The sequence below is a fragment of the Pongo pygmaeus genome, chromosome 12, assembly GCF_028885625.2.
Source record: "Pongo pygmaeus isolate AG05252 chromosome 12, NHGRI_mPonPyg2-v2.0_pri, whole genome shotgun sequence".
Lineage (NCBI taxonomy): Eukaryota > Metazoa > Chordata > Mammalia > Primates > Hominidae > Pongo > Pongo pygmaeus.
This window is the reverse complement of record NC_072385.2, coordinates 95,088,266-95,111,945: the sequence shown is the minus strand read 5'-3', so window position 1 is coordinate 95,111,945 and position 23,680 is coordinate 95,088,266. Positions and strand designations below refer to the sequence as shown.

The 23,680-nt window shown below is 46.8% G+C and overlaps 1 protein-coding gene across 1 annotated transcript in view; it reads left to right on the top strand.

Moving 5' to 3' along the window:
• The window catches only part of GALM (galactose mutarotase), a 71,072-nt gene extending 47,623 nt beyond the window's left edge, over window positions 1–23,449 (top strand). Inside the window, exons 5-7 of the mRNA XM_054474285.2 lie at window positions 17,103–17,244; window positions 20,450–20,624; window positions 22,165–23,449. Of these exons, the coding sequence (XP_054330260.1) occupies window positions 17,103–17,244; window positions 20,450–20,624; window positions 22,165–22,242 (395 nt within the window). The 3' untranslated portion in view covers window positions 22,243–23,449. The remainder of the gene's footprint in view (window positions 1–17,102; window positions 17,245–20,449; window positions 20,625–22,164) is intronic.
• Window positions 23,450–23,680: the final 231 nt, after the last annotated feature.

The following is a 23,680-nucleotide window of genomic DNA, read 5'->3' as shown; positions in this document are numbered from 1 at the left end:
AGAACCCTGGAGAATGGTCAGGCATGATTTGTATTGGAACGTATTTGTATTTGGTTCCTGGGAAACATGTTTCCTCTTCACTTTCAGGTCTCCATTCCAGAATCCTTTCCAAGACGGACAGCACCCTCCAAATTTATAGTTGCTGAAATCAGTCCTCTGGGCAGGGCCAGATGCAAGGAACAAATAGAAAGCAGGGTCTGCAGAACACACATCCCAGAGGGGATAATGACCAGTTAGTCCCCGCAGATAGTGAGATCTAGGAGACTGTCCCTGGGCTTCAGGGCTCCCTGCCTCTGACTCCAGCAGTGCAAATGAAAGCCTCTATGTTCCCACTAAACCACAGGTGACTGAGCAGCCATGGTGTTGCCTGCATTTCTATAAAGGAGGAGCGCAGGGCAGCAATCTCATCAGAGGGGAGGCTGGGGCTGGCCTTGAATTTAGGTTGTATGTTTATTTGGGGCGATGTGCAAGCAGGGGGTGCCCTGATAGAGATTACGGGGGCTAAATCCCCTACATAAAACCATTTTGTGCCACTGCTCCTGTGCTAACTGACCAGAAAGGCTGGACTGATTTCTCCCCTCTCTCCTTTCCTGGTTCTGTTCTCTGACCCTGGGTGATTAATGTAACCTAGCTGTGTTCAATTACCCACCCTTTTTCACGATGCCGGGATGTCTGCCACCTGTCTCTGGTGCCCTTCTTGGCTTCCTGTGAGTCATGACTGTGGGAGCCTTGCGACTTTTGGAGAGCAGGAGGCCCTGGGTCTGCCATCAGCATGGGCTCCCTAATCACACCATTGTCACCGGAGCCTGCCCAAGCTGCTGGGAAGTAGCAAAACAAGCATGCAGGGAACATTCTTCCACCCCAATATGTTCCCCTCATGAAATCATCAAGCAAACCCTGAATGCCTTCTCTTGGTGTGGTCAGGCAGAAGGGTTGTCTCTCTCATACTAGAGCAGTCAGTGGCCATTGGCTGACTGAGCCTAACGGCAGATCTAGAAAGATTTGGAGTAGGCTGTCTTGGTTCTCTTAGAACAGCATGTGGCCCTAGCAGTCCTCCTGTTCTTGGACAGCGGTGCCCCCTCATGCCATGAAAACTGATGGGAAGGGCAGGGGAGCTCCAGCCAGAAATGGGCAATGTCTCATACCTTAGTGAAGTGATCTTGAATCGCTGATTTACAGGGCTGATTTTGACACATTATTCTCAGGAAAACAGTGGTTTAGGGCATGGTCTCAAGCTCTGTCTAGGTTGAAATCTTGTTGGGTGTGCTGGCTCACATTTGTAATCCCAGCACTTTGGGAGGCCAAGACAGGAGGATTGCTTGAGCTCATGAGTTTGAGACCAGTCTGAGCAACATAGAGATACCCCATCCCTACAAAAAAATTAAAACATTAGGTGGGCATGGTGGCACACACCTGTAATCCCAGCTACCGAGGAGGCTGAGGCAGGAGGATCACTTGGTTCCAGGAGGTCGAGGTTGTGATGAGCTGTGATCGTGCCACAGCACTCTAGCCTGGGCAACAGAGCAAGACCCTGCCTCAAAAAAAAAAAAATATTTACCAGCTGTGTGATCTAGGACAATTTATTTGAGTTCTGTAGGCCTCATCCAAAGATAATAGTTGGACTTACCTTATTGGTTGTGACAACTAAATTAAAAAAATACATGTAAAGTGCTTAGAACAGTTCCTGGCATTTAGTAAGAGCTTTGTAAGTATTAACTATTATTAGTACCATCATCATCTTTATTGTCACTATTTATTGAGTGTCTAATATGTACCAGATATGTCTAAACACGTATAGTACATGCATTATTAGCTCATTGAACTACTTTGGGGTTTTTTTGCGGGGGGGGTTGTTGTTTTTTGAGATAGAGTCTTGCTCTGTCGCCCAGGCAGGAGTGCAGTGGTGCGATCTCGGCTCACTGCAACCTCTGCCTCCCAGGCTCAAGCAATTTTCCTGCTTCAGGCTCCAGAGTAGCTGGGACTACAGGTGTGCGCCACCACACCCGGATAATTTTTGTATTTTTAGTAGAGACAGGGTTTCACCATGTTGGTCAGGCTGGTCTTGAATTCCTGACCTCAAGTGATCCACCCACCTCAGCCTGCAAAAGTACTGGGATTACAGGTGAACCACTGCGCCCGGCTGAACTACACTTTGAAACAGGGTTTAACCCTGTGCTTCAGTTGAGGAAGCTAAAAATGGGAGAGTTCAGTAACCTGCGCAAAGTTAAACTGGTAAGTAATTGGTGAAGTCAAAATCTAGAATCAAGGGGTTTTTGTTGTTTTTTTGTTTTGGAGACAAGGCCTTGCTGTGTCGCCCAGGCTGAAGTGCAGTGGTGCAATCACAGCTCACTTTAGCTTCAACCTCCCAGGCTCAAGTGATCTTCCCACCTCAACCTCCTGAGTAGCTGGGACCACAGGTATGCACCACCACAGCTGGCTAATTTTTGTATTTTTTGTAGAGACAGGGTTTTGTTGTCCTGGCTGGTCTTGAACTCCTGGGTTCAAGTGATCTGCCCGCCTTGGCCTCCCAAAGTGCTGGGATTATAGGCGTGAGCCACCGTATCCAGCCTGCAATCGAGTTTTCCTAACTCCAGAGTTACGCTGTTATTGCCCTCTGCTACTGTCCATAGTAACAGCCATATTACTGAGCCATATTACTTACCACTTGCTGAGTAGGGTGCTGGGCACTTTACATGCCTTATTTCATTTAATGTTCACAATAATCCTTTGAGGTAGAGTCTCGTTATCCCCGTTTTACAGATGAGGTAACCAAGGTTCAGAGAAGCTAAGCAGCCTCCACAAATTTATACAGCAAAGAAAGCCAGCATTTAAGTCCCGGCCTGCCTGACTCTAAAATCTGTTCTATTGAGTTTGACTGCCAAACAGGTGAGCAGGATGCTCCTAGGAGGGTGGTAACAGTGATTGGTAATCCATGACTTCTGGGATCCACTGAAACCCAGGAATACGCAGTTTGCCTAATCAGCCCTATTTTCTGAGCTATCGTTAGGGTCAATTTTCACTTTCTCTGATGCTTCATTTCCCTGCAGCTTCTGAAAGCCGTTGATTTGCTCAGATTAAGACCAGCTTCTGTGCCTTTCGCGTGTCAGATTGTTGTGTACGTGTTCAAGAGTACGGAGGAATCATAAACAGTCCAGAAGGAGGTCCTGGTGTACTACACAAAGTTTTTGCCGCATTGCTATGGGAGGAATCTGTGTTGCTTGAGCAAACACTTGAGGTTATGTGACTATGAGATTCCAAATGTGCATTTCAACAACAGGTCGTGATGGCGCAACTTGTTTTGTGATGAATAGCACTATAAGTAGAACACATTCTATAGACCAGGGATTCTTAGCCAGGGATGCATGGCGGGGCTTCAGAGGCTCTGGGAACATTCTGTGTGTGTGTGTGCATTTTACTGGAGAGAGATCTCATAACTTTTCTAATATTCTCAAAGGAGTTCATGACTCAAAAAATTCATTTAAAAACCATTGTTCTCGATTTTAAAATCACTAGAAGAGGAAGCTTCAGAAAACAGAATAAGCCAGGCACAGTGGTGTGTGCTTGTAGTCCCAGCTACTCAAGAGGCTGAGGTGGGAGGATGGCTTGAGCCCAGGAGTTTGAGGCTGCAGTGAGCTATGATTGCACCTGTGAATAGCCACTGCAATGCAGCCTAGGCAACATAAGAGAACCTGACTCTAAAAAAAAAAAAAAAAAAAAAAACCAGAAACCTTAAGTACTCTAATGAAAATGACAGTGTGCCCTGGAGGCAGAAATGCACCTTCCCACCTTCTTTTTTGCATGAAAAATTTACGCTATGGGGCCGGGCACAGTGGCTCATGCCTGTAATCCCAGCACTTTGGGAGGCCGAGGCAGGCGGATCACCTGAGGTCAGGAGTTCAAGACCAGCCTGACCAACATGGCAAAACCTTGTCTCTACTAAAAATACAAAATTAGCTAGGCATGGGGGCACATGCCTGTAGTCCCAGCTACTCGGTAGGCTGAGGCAGGAGAATCGTTTGAACCTGGGAGGCCGAGGTTGCAGTGAGCCAAGATCACGCCATTGCACCCCAGCCTGGGCAACAAGAACGAAACTCTGTCTCAAGGAAAAAAAAAAAGTTTATGCTGTGATTAATACCTGGTCTCTGTATTAAGGGAGTGTGTGTGTGTGTGTGTGTGTGTATGTGTGTGTATAAAAGAGAGCGAGAGAGCACACACACTATGTGCCAGGTAAATACTAATATTAGTTCCATTTTTCTTTTTGAGACAGTCTCACTCTATCGCCCAGGCTGGAGTGCAGTGGCACCATCTCGGCTCACTGCAACCTCCGCCTCCTGGGTTCAAGCAATTCTCATGCTTGAGCCTCCCAAGTAGCTGGGTTACAGGTGCACACCACCATGCCTGGCTAATTTTTTGTATTTTTAGCAGAAACAGGGTTTTGCCATGTTGGCCAGGCTGGTCTCGAACTCCCGGCCTCAAGTGATCCACGCTGCCTCAGTCTCCCAAAGTGCTGGAATTATAGGTGGAAGCCACCATCCCTGGCCTTAGCTCCATTTTATAAATGGGGAAATTGAATCTTATAGAGGCATAGAAATACCCAAGATCAGTGAGTAAGTCCATGTGAGCCCTAAGACAGCTTGCATAGATTTGTAAAGCAAAATACGGAACAAATTATATAAAACCATTCTCTTTTTTTTTGAGACAGAGTCTCGCTCAGTAGCCCAGGCTGGAGTGCAGTGGCACAATCACAGCTCACTGCAGCCTTAATCTCCCGGGCTTAAACGATCTTCCCACCTCAGCCTCCCAAGTAGTTAGGACTACAGGCAGCACCACCACGCTTGGCTAATATTTTCTGTTTTTTGTAGAGACGGGGATCCTGCTATGTTGCCCAGGCTGGTCTTGAACTCCTGGGCTCAAGAGATCCTCCCATCCCGGCCTCCCAGAGTGCTGAGATTACAGGTGTGAGCCACTGCCCCCAGCCAGAAGACAGTTTCCAAATAACATGCTTAATATTTGTACAAGTATTTCTTTTTTTCTTTTCTTTTCTTTTTCTTTTTTTTTTTTTTTTTTTTTTGAGATGGAATCTCCCTCTCTCGCCCAGGCTGGAGGGCAGTGACGCAATCTCGGCTCACTGCAACCTCCGCCTCCCAGGTTCAAGTGATTCTCCTGCCTCAGCCTCCCAAGTAGCTGGGATTACAAGTGCCGCCACCTCGCCCAGCTAATTTTTGTATTTTCAGTAGAGATGGGGTTTCACTATGTTAGCCAGCCTGGTCTCGAACTCCTGACCTCAGGTGATCTGCCCGCTTCAGCCTCCCAAAATGCTGGGATTACAAGCGTGAGCCACTGCTCCCGGCCCAAGTATTTCATTTTTAGGGGAGAAAAAATTATTGGAGAAAATTTCTTTCCTACTCATTTCCCAGATTTTTCTAGGAAGTCTATGTCAGATTTCCTTTCTTTTTTCTTTTCTCCCTTAAAATAATTTTTAATTGTTATTATAAACAGGATGTACCTGTGCTGAGGAGTGTCTAGCAGGACTGTGGTTTTATTCCTGCACTGTCTACTGGGTTGTGTGAAGATGGGCTAGAAAGAGGATCTGTTGGGAAGGAAGAGTCTAAAAATGAATGAACATCAAGAGTCAACGACTCTTACAGCATCATTACCGTCTGTTCCTCTTCTCAGAGAGTCAGGCATGAGGGCCACCAGGCAGGGAAAAAAATGACTTCAGATCATGAGAAATTAAAAGCTTTTAATTAAAATTCACCCAGGTGAGAGAATGTTCATGGCCAAATATTACAAAAAAAGCTATTTTCCTGTAATCAGTGCTTGGTCAGAAGTTCATAGACCCAGTTCACTTTCTACCCCATTTCTTCAGTCTTCCCCTCAAAATTAAGTTAGTGCTAGGAGCCTGTAGAATGTGTGTGGCATAAATGTGTCTTGCCTGTGCTACAGCTGCACTTTCACTGGTGGCTGGAGCCAGTCTTGTGCGTGTTCTTTCCTGCACCTCGTCAGTTAGCCAATCCCAATTTACCCTCCAAGATTAGGATCCTGGCTGGGCGCCGTGGCTCATGCCTGTAATCCCAACACTTTGGGAACCCGAGGTGGGTGGATCACGAGGTCAGGAGTTCGAGACCAGCCTGGCCAAGATGGTGAAACCCTGTCTCTACTAAAAATACAAAAATTAGCCAGGCATGGTGGCAGGTGCCTGTAATCCCAGCTACTCGGGAGGCTGAGGCAAATAATTGCTTGAACCTGGGAGGTGGAGGTTGCAGTAGGCCGAGATCATGCCACTGCACTCCAGCCCGGGCAACAAAGTGAGACTTCGTCTAAAAAAAAAAAAAATTAGGATCCTGGCTGGGTGCAGTGACTCACACCTGTAATCCCAGCGCTTTGGGAGGCTGAAGTGGGTGGATCACTTGAGGTCAGGAGTTCAAGACCAAACTGGCCAACATGGTGAAATCCTGTCTCTACTAAAAATACAAAAATTAGCCGGGTGTGGTGGCAGGCACCTATAATCTCAGCTACTTGGGAGCTGAGGCAGGAGAATCACTTCAACCCAGAAGGTGGAGGTTGCAGTGAGCCGAGATCGCGCCATTGCACTCCAGCCTGGTCGACAAGAGTGAAATTCTGTCTCAAAAAAAAAAAAAAAAAAGATTAGGATCCTGTCACACCTCAGAGAACCTTTTGTGACCCCCGAGGCTGAGTTTGATGCTGCTCCCTGCTCCCCCAGAGCCTTAGGAATTTCACTGTCCTTGCATGTCTCACACTGTCCTGTAAATGTTTATTGTTTTGGCCAGGCGCGTTGGCTCACACCAACACTTTGGGAGGCTGACTGGGTGGATCGCTTGAGCCCAGGAGTTTGAGACCAGCCTGGGCAAGATGGTGAAACCCCGTCTCTACTAAAAATAATAATAATAATAATAATTAGCCAGGCGCAATGGCACACACTTGTAGTCCTAGCTACTCGGGAGGCTGTGGGAGGATCACCTCAGCCCAGGGAGGTCAAGCCTTCATTGAGCTGTAATCACGCCACTGCACTCCACCTGGGTGACAGAGTGAGACCTTGTCTCTAAATAAATAAATAAATAAATAAATTTTTCTTGTTTTAATCTGTCTCTTCCACCAGATTCTAGGCTTTCTGAGGTCAGTTTAATGCCTGGCACGTAGAAAATGCTCAAACATTGGTAAACTGAAAAATTTGTGTTTGTTTTTTTCCCCATCCAAAAGTAATTGCAAGGATTAATGTTCTTAAGATATAATCACATAAAGGCACTTCTGACTATGTTAAAAAAAAAAAAAAAAAGGCGGGGGGTGGGGGCAAGGAGGAGCCAGGGAGGAAAATTAGTCTCCTGTCAGAATTTGTGAAGTCAGTGCTAGGAGGTGAAAACATCACCTCTTAGACACTAGCAGTATACTAGCAATCTATTGCTATACAACAAATTACTCCAGCACTTCGTTTATTATCTCTAATTGTTTCTGTTGGCCGGGAATTTAGACAGGGCACGTCTTGTCTCTGCACATGATGTCTAGGGCCTCAGCTTAAAAGATTAGAACAGGGCTGGAATCATCAGAAGGCTTGTTCACTCACATGTCTGGCAGTTGATGTTGGCTGTTGGTTGGAGGCCTTGCTGGGGCTGTCAGCCAGAACAGCCCACGCACAGCCTCTCCACATGACTTGAGCTTCCTTACAGCATGGTGGCTGGGCTCCAAGGGCAAATGTCTTGAGAGAGAGAGAGAGAGAGAGAGGGCGAGCCTGGAGCCTTTTACATAACCTGGCCGCAGAAATCACACAGCATCACTTGGCCACATTCTTTTGGTTAAGGTGGTTAAAAAGGTCCATCCAAGTTCAAAAGAGGAAACACAGACTCCACCGCTCAGTGAAGAGGTGTCAACATCACATTGTAAGGAGAGCATGTGGATGGGATCTAGACTAGTGTGGCCATCTTTGAAGAATGCAATCTGCCACAAGCAGTCATGGGGAAAAGGCCAAATTCCTCATAATAGAATGTGGGTGTGAATCTCTTATGTAAGACAAGAGATATGAATCAAGGCAGATGGATTTTGTGAAGGCAGTGAGTTTTTCCTTCACTTTCAGAGTGCAGGTAATTATAACTCTGTCAAGAATGCAAATAGAAAGAGGAAGGTTTAATATTTTGTGACAGAGATCTGGAATGTTGGAAAGTCCTGTTTCCAGGGATCAGATCTACTTCATCTTCTCGCAAAAATGAGGCAGTTGTAGTGGCTAGAGTAACACCCTCACGAACTCTCTTTGTTAAGTCATCCCCCCTCACAGTCACTTCCACCTCTTCCTGGCTTACTGTCACTCTAACATCACTCTTGTCATAATCCTTGATTATTTTCTTATCCATGTTGGTGATACCCTGACCACTCTGCTTCTTTTTTGAGACGAGCTCTCACTCTGTCACCCAGGCTGGAGTGCAGTGGCATGATCATGGCTCTCTGCAGCCTTGACCTCCCAGGCTCAAGTGATCTTCCCACCTCAGCCTCCCTAGTAGCTGGGATCACAGGTGTGCACCATACCACACCTGGCTAATTTTTAAATTTTTTGTAGAGACAGGATCTCACCAGGTTGCCCAGGTTGGTCTCGAACTCCCGAGCTCAAGGGATCTGCCCGCCTTGGCCTCCCAAAGTGCTGGGATTACAGGCGTGAGCCACCGCGCCTGGTCCACTCAGCTTGAGATCCACTCATCCAATGATCTTGTCCTTCACCCTTCTCAGCTGCTCACTTCTTTGACTTTGTCATGACCTCTCTTTGCAACCTTCCATGATCGCTATTCTAGATGTCTTTCAGCTCCAATAATTCTTCAGCACCACAAGAACATACAGTTCTTTGGTATAACTACTACCTTTTCACTGTCCCTCCCCAGCTATGCCTTCCCTTCCCCACCCCCCGCCCCCACCTAGAACAGAAGTGCATCATGCGGGCCAGGTGAGGCGGCTCATGCCTGTAATCCCAGCACTTTGGGAGGCAGAGGCAGGTGGATCACTTGAGGTCAGGAGTTCGAGACCAGCCTGGCCAACATGGTGAAACTCCATCTCTACTAAGAAGTCCATCGTGAGAATCACCCCTTTGCACACACTCAACTCTCTTGCCCCCTCCCTCCTTCTTGTATGCTCCTAACAAACCCAACCCTGATTAACCCCACCCCCAACGCCCTCCACAGCTGTCACCATGCAGTTTCTGGTCTCTGTATTTATGAAAACAACCTCTAGTGGGCCCTTGATGCTGCTTGCAGTCAGACATTCTCTGAAATAGGGCATGAGCTGCTCCTCTGGCCCAGAGCTGTAACCCTGCATCGTTGGGTCAGAGCCCCTCATCTGCCAGGCACTGCTGCCCAGACCTTAATACACACCCATCTGGCCTCCAGGAGAATAAGAAATCCTCTTCAGAAACTGCTTCTCCCTGCCGACACCCTGGCTTTCTGGTGGCTTCAGAACTAAAGTCGGAGGATGTGACATTCTGTCTGAGGGTACCCCTTCCATTTCCGCTTCTTTTTTCTGAACACTCAGCATTGCTGAGAGAGCTATTTTGACAGCTCCTTCTATTCTTAGCACCAAAGCACAAAGTCATATATGCAGATAAACCAAGGCTAGAAAAACTGCATGTTCATTTTCTAAATTCTTAGTGAGAAAAATCAAGAGCACCTGTCGGGGTTGGGGGTGTAAGGGGCTGTAACCAAGTCAGACACTCCAGAGGGAGGTGGAAAGTGCCTGAGTGGAGATTCTGACACTATGCAGATGTGTCACCTCGGGCAAGTCCCTTCAGTTGCCGGGGGCTCAAACTCACCATCTGCAAAGTAAGGGGACGGGATGAGGGAATTCCTAAGCCCCTTTCTAGATCTTTCACTCTTCGTCACCAGATGCTACAATATACACAGTTGCCTCTGGGTTTTTTTCTGCGTCTCCTGCCTTCATTCATCAGTTTTTCAATCAACGAAAGGCTCTGCTTCATGCCCAGAGGGTACAGAGATAAATAGGGCACAATTCTTGCCCTTTAGGAACTCACTTTCCTTATAGACAAATCACTTGATATATGTGAAAGTTGGTTATACAAACTGGGTCGTTGTCATACCCAACTAACTCAGAGTTGAGAGGCCAGGGGAAAAGAGCAGTTAGGGTACATAGCACCTGCTCCAAGAATTGATTTTTCTGCAAAGCTGAAACAGCCTGCTATAACCCTAAGACCAATTTCACCCTAGTAATTGCTAAAATGACCTGCTGTGACTCTAACACTAGTTTTACCTACTGCTGTCACTCACGAGTCAGAGCCTGCCAGCTCTCAGAAGTTTCTTTAGTGCCAATGAGCGTTCTTTCAGAACAGTATGTAACATTTCTCTTTCTAATAAAACTCCTGGCCAGGTGCAGCAACTCACGCCTGTAATCGTAGCACTTTGGGAAGCTGAGGCAGGAGGATCACTTGAAGCCAGGAGTTCAAGACCACCCTGGGCAACATAGTGAAACCTCATCTCTACGAAAAAATTTAAAAATTATAGCTGGTGTGGTGGTGTACTGCAGTAGTCACAGCTACTCGGGAGGCTGAGGCAGGAGAATCCCTTGAGCCCAGGAGTTTGAGGCTGCAGTGAGCTATGATCAAACCACTGCACTCCAGCCTGGGTGAGAGAGCAAGACATTGACTCAAAAAACAAACAAAAAAAAGCAAAAACAAAAAATATGTATATCTAATAAAACTCCCAACCTTCTCTTTGTTTTCCGGACACGCTGAGGACCACCCAGGCTGTGTGTGCACTCTGAATTGCAATTCTGTGATTCTCTCTTTTTTTGAGACTGAGTCTCGCTATGTTGCCCAGGCTGGAGTGCAGTGGCACAATCTCAGCTCACTGCAAGCTCCACCTCCTGGTTCAAGCAATTCTTCTGCCTCAGCCTCCAGAGGAGCTGGGACTACAGGCACACACCACCATGCCTGGCTAATTTTTGTATTTTTAGTAAAGACAGGGTTTCACCATGTTGGCCAGACTGGTCTCGAACTCCTGGCCTCAAGTGATCTGTCCATCTCGGCCTCCCAAAGTGCTGGGATTACAGGCATGAGCCACCACGCCTGGCCAATTCTGTGATTCTCAAATAAAACACTGAGAGATTCATCTCTATATTTTATTTTGACTTTGACAAATCCTGTAATTATGTCATAATATGATGAATGTTTTGAGAAAAGTCTGTTCTAAGTATAATGGGAACAAAGAAAAAAAAGATTGGTCCTGGCTATAGAGGTTAGAATATTTCACAAGAAGAAATTATGTTACAGAATATTCTTGAACGATCAATTGGACTTTGCCAGAGTGTGGTGGGCATAGGGGACCCAGAAGGAACATTCATTCCAGTTATGAGAAAGGGCCCAGAGACGTGGCGAATCTGGGGGACAAATTCCACATTTTCCATATACCTGACCATTAATTAAGCACATGACCAAGTGTGTCAGTGCATGAGGTTGGACAAGATAGACTGGAGCCTTCTCTCTTTTTTTCTTCTCATTTAGCAAAAATTTCATCATTTTAGAATTGTCCCAGTTTTCTAATTTTAAGTCAGGGCTTCTTTGTCGTGCTTAAAGTCTTACCCTCTGTGCCCTCTGCTCTGTGTTCTATATGGTAGCCTGAAATCTGGCCCTGTTATATGTATTTATTTATGCCAGACTCCTGAAGGTGTTCAAGCATATCATTTATCAAATATTTCCATGTAATGTGGCAGCAAATAACAGCTTCGTTTTACAGAGGGAAGAGCTGAAGCAAACACTGATTTGTAGATTGCTTGGTAACAGGAAAGAGACCTGATGTATGTCCTCTGTCTTTCCTTCACAAAAATTTTGTAGCTTTCTTTGTTTCTTCAAGCCTTCTACCTGTAGTTATACTTTAAGGGAGATAATTATAAGCAATTTTGACTGACCTGAGTCGATCACACTAGGACTGTCATAAGGGTTAGATTTTGAGTTGACTGTGGCTTTAAGGAAGAATTAAATATTGTGAACACCATTTAAAGTTATAGAAGAAAGCATAAGTTACCACTCAGAATATAGGTTGGTAAGACTAAAATCTTCCTGAGCCCATGAGAATACCTGCTTTTTTTTCCAAGTCTAATTGTTTCATGAAGAATTGCTGGGCATGGTGGCTCATGCTTGTAAACCCAGTACTTTGGGAGGCTGAGGCAGGAGGATTGCTTGAGTCCAGGAGTTTGAAACCAACCTGCGCAACAAAGTGAGACTCCTGTCTCTACAAATAATTTAAAAATTAGCCAGGGGTGCTGGTACATGCCTGGGGTCCCAGCTACTCAGGAGGCTGAGACAGGAGGATTACCTGAGCCTGGCAGGTCGAGGCTGCAGTGAGCCGTGATCATGCCACTGCACTACAGCCTGGGTAACTGAATGAGACCCTCACTCTTAAACACACACACACACACACACACACACACACACGTATATATATAATTGGGCATACACCTGTAGTCCTAGCTACTCAGGAGGCTGAGGCAGGAGGATCACTTGAGCATAGCAGGACACTGTCTTTAAAAAAGAAAAAGAAGAATTATTGTTGCCTTTTTCTTTTCATTTCTTTTTTTTTTGTTTTTTGTTTTTGAGACAGAGTCTCACTCTGTCTGGAGTGCAGTGGTGAAATCTTGGCTCACCACAACCTCCATCTCCCAGGTTCAAGCGATTCTTGTGCCTCAGTCTACTGAGTAGCTGATATTACAGGTACGCGCCACCACGCCTGGCTAATTTTTGTATTTTTAGTAGAGACGGGGTTTCGCCATGTTGCCCAGGCTGGTCTCAAACTCCTGACCTCAAGTGATCCACCCACCTCGGCCTCCCAAAGCGCTGGGATTATAGGCATGAGCCACCATGCAAGTCTGGGAGGTGGTTTATCATGTAAACATTGCAGGACAAAAGCATACCCAAGTGGGTCACACTGCTATCTAGGATTTGGCCTTTGGCTTTCAAGATCCAAAAAGTTCAACTATGAATTCTGCCAGAACTGATCAGTGTTTAGAGGATGTAAAACAACCTCTTTCTATTGTGTCTCTAGCACCATCTACTGGGAAACAAAAGTGCCCTTATTAAAATACCTTCAGATGAAAGTGTCAGCAACCTAACTCAGGTAGCAGAGGAAGGAGAAAAGGGGAGGAAAGAGAAGCTCAGAGCAGATTCTATCTAAGAAAAAGAGGATTAAATGCTTATATATAGATGGAACCACTAAAACAAAAATAACAAACTTTCTAAATTTAAATTATCAGAAATGCACACAAGCAAACACAGGCCATATGGTAAAAGATTTTTTTTTTTTTTTTTTTTTTTTCTTTTTTGAGACAGGGTCTCACTCTGTCACCCAGCCTGGAGTGCAGTAGCATGATTTTGGCTCACTGCAGCCTCGACCTCCTGGGCTCAAGCGATCCTCCCACCTCAGCCTTTCTAGTAGCTGGGACTACAGGTGTGCACCACCATGCCCTGCTAATTTTAGCATTTTTTTATAGAAATGGGGTTTCGTCATGTTGCCCACGCTGGTCTTGAACTTCTGAGCTCAAATGATCCCCCCGCCTTGGCATCCCAAAGATTTAAAAAGAAAAACAAAAAACCAAAAGTCATAAAAACAGAAAGTATACTATAAAGTATAATGACAGAACTAACAACAGTTAGAGCACACACACACATGTGTTTATATATATACATATATATATATGCTGTATTAATGTAGTTAAATGTGCCTATTAAACAGAGTCTCTCAATTTTGTGTGTGTGTGTGTGTGTGTTTGTTTTGTTTTTTTTCTTTTTTGAGATGGAGTCTCACTCTGTCACCCAGGCTGGGGTGGGTGCAGTGGCACAATCATAGCTCACTACAGCCTTGAACTCCTGGGCTCAAGCAATCCTCCCACCTGAACCTCCCGAGTAGCTGGGACTACAGGCATGTGCTACCACACCCAGCTAATTTTTGTATTTTAGTAGAGACAAGTTTTCACTATGTAGGCCAGGCTGGTCTCAAACTCCTGACCTCAAGTGATCCGCCCACCTTGGCCTCCCAACATGCTGGGATTACTTACAGACATGAGCCACCCCGCCTGGCCAAGTCTCTCAATTTAATCCCAACACAGTGCTGTATACAAACCAAGTGACTCAGAATAAGAATGCAAAAGTAAACCAGACAAATGCAAGCCGGAGGCTGGGCTCAGTGGCTCTTGCCTGTAATCCCAGCACTTTGGGAGGCCGAGATGTGCAGATCACCTGAGATCAGCTTGGCCAAAACGGTGAAAGCCCATCTCTACTAAAAATACAACAATTAGCTGGGTGTGGTGGCAGGCACCTGTAATCCCAGCTACTTGGGAGGCTGAGGCAGAAGAATCACTTGAACCCAGGAGGCCGAGGTTGTGGTGAGCCGAGATCACGCCACTACACTCCAGCCTGGGCAACAAAAGCAAAACTCTGTCTTAAAAAAAAAAATTGGTTGCATGTGCGAATATTTCCTATTTAAAAATTTGGCCAGATCACACCTGTAATCCCAGCACTTTGGGAGGCCAAGGTGGGTGGGTCACTTGAGGTCAGAAGTTTGAGACCAGCCTGGCCAACATGGTGAAACCCCATCTCTACTAAAAGTACAAAAATTGGCTGGGCATGGTGGTGTGCCCCTGTAATCCCATCTGTTTGGGAAGCTGAGGCGGGAGAATCACTTGAACCCGGGAGGCGGAGATTGCAGTGAGCCAAGGTCGAGCCACTGCACTCTAGCTTGGGCGACAGAGTGAGACTCCGTCTCAAGAAAAAAAAAAAAAAAAAAAAAAAAAAAAAGAGCAAGGAATCCTTTGTGCACTTCCCAGATTCTCTCGGTTGAACAGTGGACACCCAGACACCAGGATGGTATCGCCTGGACCTCAGCGTCTCACTTGAGTGCTTCGTACCTAGGCACCCTGAGGCTGTATGTGAACTCAGAACTCCAGTCTTCAGGCACTAGGAAGACTACATTTCTGAACAGCAGTTCTGAGTTTAAGAAAAGAAATGGGGCCGGGCGCAGTGGTTCACACCTGTAATCCCAGCCCTTTGGGAGGCCGAGGCAGGTGGTTCACGAGGTCAGGAGTTTGAGACCACTCTGGCCAATATGGTGAAACCCCGTCTCTACTAAAAATACAAAAATTAGCTGGGCATGATGGTGCATGCCTGTAGTCCCAGCTCCTCGGGAGGCTGAGGCAGGAGAATCACTTGAACCAGGAGGTAGAGGTTGCAGTGAGCCTAGACCGGCCATTGCCCTCCAGCCCAGGCAACAGGGGGAGACTACGTCTCAAAAAAAAAAAAGAAAAAAGAAAAAGAAATGAAATGTCCTCTTTTACTCAGATAGATTTGTGTGTTCTCTCAGCATTTAGGAACCCACAAAAGCAGAACCAAATGTTTTAAATGACTGGCAATTGGTTCTTCTTTTACTTTTTAAATTATTTTAATGGTAAGGTACAAGTTCCTGCTTTTTCTTAGCCTCCTAAGATTTCAGCCCTACTTTGCATGCTACTTCTCTCCCCTAATTACAGTGGAAGCCAAGTTCCTAAAATTGCCATTTGACCACATGAAAGGGAAAAATAATTGTCACCCTAAAAGAGTATGTTAACCTCCTAACATTTGCATTTACCTTTAAAATATATGAGACAGCTCTGGGACTATAAGAAAACTTTTTAGGCCAGGCATGGTGGCTCACACCTGTAATCCCAGCACTTTGGGAGGCCAAGATAGTTGGATCACCTGAGGTCAGGAGTTGGAGACTAGCCTGGCCAACATGGTGAAACCCCGTCTCTACTAAAAATACAAAAATTAGCTGGGCGTGGTGGTGTGTGCCTGTAATCCCAGCTACTTGGGAGGCTGAGGCGGGAGAATCGCTTGAACCTGGGAGGTGGAGGTGGCAGTGAGCTGAGATTGTGCCGTTGCACTCCAGCCTGGGCAATGAGCAAAACTCTGTCTCAAAAAAAAAAAAATTTTTTTTTGGCCGGGTGCAGTGGCTCACGCCTATAATACTAGCACTTTGGGAGGCCGAGGTGGGCAGATCACCTGTCAGGAGTTCGTGACCAGCCTGGCCAACATGGTGAAACCCCATCTCTGCTAAAAATACAAAAGCATGGTGGTGCGCACCTGTAATCCCAGCTACTCATGAGGCTGAGACAGAAGAATCACTTGAACCGGGGAGGCGGAGCTTGCACTGAGCTGAGATCGCGCCACTGCGCTCCAGCCTGGGTGACAGAGCAAGACTCTGTCTCAAAAAACAAAACAAAACAAAAACTCAACTGTATCATTGTTTAAGGCTCTGAAACAGAGCCCTTTTCTTTTTCCTCTTCAAGAAAAAATGGCCGGAGTGATTTGGCCTGCTACAGAGGAAACTGGTGTTCTCTGTACTTAGTGCAAGGTTCTAGCACCTGGCTGTTACTCACTCCTGGGTGGGCCATAATTTTAAGAGGAAGTGGACCTCTGCTATCATCTTATCCTGGGGTTTTCCACCTGAGCTGCTCAGAGCCTGTACTTGATTCAGCTAGAACAGCTCTGGCTTTTATATATATGTTACTATATATTTATGAGTATATATTTTCCATTGTCCCTTGGAATCCATGGAAGATTGGTTCCAGGACCCCCTACTGATACTTAAATCATTGGATACTCTAGTTCCTTCTATAAAATGGTGCAGTATTTGCATATAACCTGAGCCCATACTCCCATATACTCTATTTATTTGAGGGTTTTTTTTTCTCTTCCCCACCCTCTCCATATTTGTTTTTTAAGACAGTCTCCTTCTGTTACCTATGCTGGAGTGCAGTGGTGCAATCATGGTTCACTGTGGCCTCGACCTCCTGGGCTCAAGCAATCCTCCTGCCTCAGCCTCCTGAGTAGCTGAGACCACAGGGACACATCACTATGCCTGGCTAATTTTTTACATTTATTTATTTATTTATTTATTTATTTATTTTGGTAGAGATAGGGTCTCTGCATGTTTCCCAGGATCTGGGCTCCCATCTCCTTAACAAATTAAAATGAAGGCAGAGACAGTAGAACCAGTGAGTCTTTGCGGAGGCTCTATATAAAGATGAGACTTGGGCATTTATCACCTTTGTTTTCTGTCTCTTCCCATCAGGAGAAGTTGCCCCAGTGCAAGGAACTGCATTCGACCTCAGAAAGCCAGTGGAGCTTGGAAAACACCTGCAGGACTTCCATCTCAATGGTTTTGACCACAATTTCTGTCTGAAGGGATCTAAAGAAAAGCATTTTTGTGCAAGGTCAGGTACTTTTCACTTCCTGAGTCTGTAAGGAAGAAATGACACTAAGGCCTATTTTCCTTTGGAGCTTTTCCTCTGGCCATATCAATAGCATTTACTATGCTACAGGTGACCCTATACCACATCCCATATTTTCTCAAAGCTCCCATGGCACAGGTGAGCTCTGTAGAATTTATCCCCCTCCCCCACCTGCCATTACCCCTATTTCTGCTGCTCGTCACCCCCTCTCTCCCTCTCTGCCTGTTCTTTAAGGCCCATTTTCTGTTAGAAGCCTTAACTCTTCCTAGTGAAGTCACCTCGGCCATCACTGAACTTCCAGAGGCTTTGTGCTTTCTCGATCTGTGACTTATGCCTGCCTGCTGCATGGCCAGTTGGAGGCTAGGCATCTCCTGCAGCACTCACCGCCTTCAGCCTTGACCGATAGACACTTGTGTGCACGCTCTCGCCTTCTCACCAAATCCCAGTTCCTCATGCCATTTCATCTTTGTGAAGCCCTACCTCTACCCCAACACCTAATATCATCCTTGGCACTAGCAAATAATGAATCAATGTTTGCAGAATTAACAGTTGTGTGTGTGTGTGTGTGTGTGTGTGAGATGGAGTCTTGCTCTGTCGCCCAGACTGGAGTGCAGTGGCGCGATCTAGGTTTACTTCAACCTCCGCCTCCCGGGTTCAAGCGATTCTCCTGCCTCAGCCTCCTGAGTAGCTGGGATAACAGGCACATGCCACTATGCCCAGCTAATTTTTGTATTTTTAGTAGAGATGGGGTTTCACGATGTTGGTCCGGCTGGTCTTGAACTCCTGACCTTGTAATCCACCCACCTCGGCCTCCCAAAGTGCTGGGATTACAGGCGTAAGCCACCGCACCCGGCTCAACAGTTTTTAAATAAAGCAGAAAAAATGACTCAAACGGAATAGTGACAGAAAGAAGATCAAAGACCTCCGGGCTGGGCGTGGTGGCTCACGCCTATAATCCCAGAACTTTGGGCGGCTGAGGTGGGCAGATCACTTGAGGTCAGGAGTTCAAGACCAGCTTCGCCAACATGGTGAAACTCTGTCTCTACTAAGAATACTAAAATTAGCCGGGCATGGTGGCGAGGGCCTATAGTCCAGCTACTCGGGAGGCTGAAGCAGGAGAATCACTTGAACCAGGGAGGTGGAGGTTGCAGTGAGTGGAGATCGCGCCACTGCACTCCAGCCTGGGTGACAGAGCAAGACTCTGTCTCAAAAAAAAAAAAAAAAAAAGCCCTTCCCTCCCTGACTCCGAGCCCCAGTACAAGGCCCCAGCAGTGTTCCTGCAGCTCCACCCCACTTTCTTCCTCTGTGCTCTTACTCACATTCCTCTCCCAACCCTGGGAGACCCTCCTACTCTCTCCCCATTTACCCAAATCCTAGCCCTCCTTCTCCAGGCATCTTTCTCAGAACCTCTTGGTTGACTACCTGTGGTAGGGATGTTTTAACTATTTCATACATGTGTTTTGCCTCTCAGTGAAACTATAAGACCCAGGCCTTTTTCATCTATATCCCTTCAACACCAAGTGCAGGACCAGGCAGGAAACTCCCCTCTGTAGAGGCCTGGATTTTTATGTTTTATTTTGCTTTGTTTTGTTTTTGAGACAGGTCTTGCTTCATCTCCCAGGCTGGAGTGCAGCAGCGAGACCACAACTCACCTGCAACCTTGACATCCCAGGCTGAAGCAATCCTCTCACCTCAGCCTCCCAAGTAGCTAGGACCACGCGCCTGGCTAGGTTTTTAAATTTTTTATTTTTATAGAGATGAAGTCTGTGTTGCCAGGGGTGGTCCCAAATTCCTGAGCTCAAGCAATCCTCCTGCCTCAGCCTCCCAAAGTGCTGGGATTACAGGTGTGAACCACCATGTCCAGCTAAGGCCTGATTTAAAAAAAAAAAAAAAAAAAAACGCAGTTGAATCTAGTGAAAACCCACAGCAGGACTGTTGTGAGGGGAGACCTAACTGAAAAACAGCCTGCTTAAGTCCCAGGGAGGGGGACAGTTTAATTTAGAAAAGCTTCTCTTCACTTTCATGAGACAGGGCTGGTTGTTTTGCCAGGTCAAGCAGAGCCCCAATTCTTTATGAAAAAGAATCTCAGATGGGCATGGTGGCTCATGCCTGTAATCCCAGCACTTTGGGAGGCTCAGGCGGGTGGATCACTTGAAGTCAGGAGTTCAAGACCAGCCTGGCCAACATGGTGAAACCCTGTCTCTACTAAAAATATAAAAATTAGCCAGGCATGGTGGTGGGCACCTATAATCCCAGCTACTCAGGAGACTGAGGCAGGAGAATCACTTGAACCCTGGGGGTGGAAGTTGTAGTGAGCCGAGATCACGCCACTGCACTCCAGGCTAGGCAACAGAGCAAAACTCCATCTTAAAAAAAAAAAAGGAATCTCAGGCCGGGTGCAGTGGCTCTCATGCCTGTAATCCCAGCACTGTGGGAGGCTGAGGTGTCAGATCACCTGAGGTCAGTAGTTCAAGACCAGCTGGGCCAACATGATGAAACCCCGACAATACTAAAAGTACAAAAAATTAGCCGGACGTGGTAGCAGGTACCTGTAATCCCAGCTACTCTAGAGGCTGAGGTAGGAGAATTGCTTGAACCAAGGGGGCGGAGGTTGCAGTGAGCCAAGATCACGCCACTGCACTCCCCCCTGGGTGACAGAGCCAGACTCCATCTCAAAACAAACAAACAAACAAACAAAAATTAGCTGGACATGGTGGTGTGCACCTGCAGTCCCAGCTACTGGGGAGCTGAGGTGGGAGAATTGCTTGAGCCCGGGAAGCTGAGGTTGCAGTGAGCTGAGGTCGCGCCACTGCACTCCAGCCTGGGCAACAGAGAAAGACTCTATTTAAAAAAAAAAGAAAAAAAAAAAAAAAAAAGAATCTCAGCCTCTCCAGGACCTTCCTCTCTCCAACCTGGCTGCTGCCTTCCTCTCTACTCCCCAGCTGGCAGGAGTGAGTCTATTTTGTGATGCCCCAAAGAAGCTACTGAGGATCCTGAAAGCCACTGCTCATGCCTTGCCTTTGAGACTGGAAGAATTTTCCATCATGCTCTTCCTACCTTCATCTCCTCCTTATATCTTGTCCCTGCTCTGTGGCTGGGTCTGATTCCTGTCTCAAAGCCACTTCCCAGCCTCTACTCCTCCCCGCCTGCTTTTCTGCCCTGGACTCATGTTTGTATTTCTTACCAGGGTGCATCATGCTGCAAGCGGGCGGGTACTAGAAGTATACACCACCCAGCCCGGGGTCCAGTTTTACATGGGTAACTTCCTGGATGGCACATTAAAGGGCAAGAATGGAGCTGTCTATCCCAAGCACTCTGGTTTCTGCCTGGAGACTCAGAACTGGCCTGATGCAGTCAATCAGGTAATGCCACAGGCTGGCTTGTCGGAGTGGAGTTGTGTCCAAGGTCACACTATACGACAGAATTCACTACACTCAAATCAGGTTGTATGATTCAAAAGTTTATGCTTTGTTTGTTTGGTTTGTTTTTTGAGACAGAGTCTCACTCTTGTCGCCCAGGCTGTAGTGCAGTGGCACCATCTCAGCTCACTGCAACCTCCGCCTCCTGGGTCGAAGCGATTCTCCTGCCCCAGCCTTCCGAGTAGCTGGGATTACAGGTGCCTACCACCATGCCTGGTTAATTTTTGTGTTTTTAGTAGAGACAGGGTTTCACCATGTTGGCCAGGCTGGTCTCAAACTCCTGACCTCAGGTGATCCACCCTCCTTGGCCTTCCAAAGTGCTAGGATTACAGATGTGAGCCATTGTGCCCGGCTCAAAAGTTCATGCTTATTCTTTTCTGCAAGTCACAGAAAACCCATAGCCAAGCTACTGACATGGGATTTACATGGTTTTAAGAAAGCTCAAATTTTGTACCTTCAAAGCCTCTACCCAGTTTGTTTCTCCTTACCAATACCTTCTCGTTTTCTGCAGCCACACTGAAGGAGAGCTTCCATATCATCTCCTCCTATGTGCTCCCTCATAACTTTCTTTTCTGGTTGTTACCTAGAGCAGTACTCCTGAAAGTGCCAGCCCACAATAAGAAGCTTGCACTTTGGGCTGGGCAAGGTGGCTCATGCCTGTAATCCCAGCACTTTGGAAGGCTGAGGCGGGAGGATTGCTTGAGCCTGAGATTGAGGCTAACCTGGGCAACACAGGGAGACCCCATCTTTACAGATTATTAGAAAAATTAGCCGGGTGTAGTGGTGCACACCTGTGGCCCCAGCTACTTGGGAGGCTGAGGTGGGAGGCTCACCTGAGCCTGGGAGGTCAAGGCTGCAGTGAGCCATGATCACACCACTGCACTCCAGCCTGTGCAACAGAATGAGATCCTGTCTTAAAAAAAAAAAAAAAAAAAAGGGCCAGGTGCGGTGGCTAACACCTGTAATCCCAGCACTTTGAGAGGCTGAGGCAGGCGTATCACTTGAGGTCAGGAGTTCGAGACCAGCCTGGTCAACATGACAAAACCTTGTCTCTAGTAAAAATACAAAAATTAGCTGGGCATGGTGGCAGGTGCCTGTGATCCCAGCTACTCGGGAGGCTGAGGCAGGAGAATCGCTTGAACCCAGGAAGCGGGGTTTGCAGTGAGCTGAGATCGCTCCACTGCACTCCAGCCTGGGCAACAGAGCAAGACTCCATCTCAAAAAAAAAAAAAGCCTACACCTTGCACCAGATTATAGATCAACACACTGCTTCCCTTCATCAGGAAAGCCTTCCTTTAACAAAGTGTGCTTTTTTCACTCTGATGAAAGTTCTTTATCTCACTATGAACCAATCATAAACAGTTCCCGCACTGGCAGCCATCCACAGAGCACTGGTCTAGAGGCCCATCCAGAAGCACACCCGAATGGTTAATGTTGCAGCCTGCGGTGTCAAGCATCACCTGTGTTGCTTCCCCCTTCACAGCCCCGCTTCCCTCCTGTGCTGCTGAGGCCTGGTGAGGAGTATGACCACACCACCTGGTTCAAGTTTTCTGTGGCTTAAGAAAGTGTGAAGATATGATCCGGTCCAGGGCTAGGCTCAGCCGCCTGTCTCCTGTCCAGAAAAAAGGTGAAGATTAAGAAGCTTTCAGAATGATTCTATGGATTAAAATCATACAAATGGTGGCTGTCGTGAGAATCAGTCTGGGTATTGATTTCCTTTTCCAATGACTGGCTCCAGGCCATGTCTAATGACCAGCTCGATTCCCTGTGCAGTTCAGAGGGCAAGAGAACCCAACCAACAATGTCGTCATCTAAGCCCTGACCCTAGCCAGGGACTCCCATGCTGCTGTTGGCTCCATCTCTCCACGCTGCCTCTTTCTTTTCAACTTTTCACCCTTCCTTTCTTTAAAGCTATTCTCGCATTGCTTTTGTTTCCTCCTCCTTCACCTCCAACCACTGTCAGCAGCACTCTGGAGTTTTCAAATGTCACGTTAGCCTCACCCTGCATGCTAGGAGATGGACCTGTCTCTATACAGCAGTAGATGATTGATAAGTGAGGAAACTGAGGCTTATAGAGGTTGAAGACCAACAAGCCAATAAATAAAAAGTTGTGGCCGGGCACGGTGGCTCACGCCTGTAATCCCAGCACTTTGGAAGGCCGAGGCAGGCGGATCACGAGGTCAGGAGATCGCGACCATCCTGGCTAACACGGTGAAACCCCATCTCTACATAAAAAATTAGCCAGATGTAGTCCCACCTGTAGTCCCAGCTACTTGGGAGGCTGAAGCAGGAGAATTGCTTGAACCTGGGAGGTGGAGGTTGCAGTGAGCCAAGATCGTGCCACTGCACTGGGCAACAGAGCAAAACTCCATCTCAAAAAAAAAAAAAAAAAGACAGACCAAAAAAAAAACAGCTCTCTCTCTCTCGGGAGAGGGAGGGGACTTCCGAGAGGAAAAGGCCTACAAGAGCCTTTGGGTTAACTGAGAAAGCACAGCCCGGCCAACGCTTGGGAAGAAAGGCAGGCAAGCACTGGAGACAGGAGCTATTAGGGTGAGGAGAGAGCCTTGCCTTTCACAGCACAGTGAGGATGACATTGCACCATGGACAGAGGTTGTGTTATGTGACAAGACTGGGGGCTTCTTCTTTCCTAGACAATCAAAGTATCGGTGATGGGTTTTGGTTGGTGATTTTGGGAAAAAAAAAAAAGTATGTTATACTAATATATACTGTACTGAATTGAAATAAAACCAAAATCTGCATCTTCAGAAGACTTGTTCCTTTACTCAGCTTGAAATCTCTCAGGCGTGGACCTTTGGGAAATGGACCAAGAATATGGGTGTGTTCTGGATTCTACTTTGCCCTCCAGTGGGAGCCCTGGCATTTTCCTACCTAACAGTTAGGAAAGCTATCTCAGTGGAAGTAGCTTTCCACACTTCCTCTTTCTTTGTAACCGATAATAAACCAAAGATCTTGTTTATTTTTTAATTCACTTCAGCATG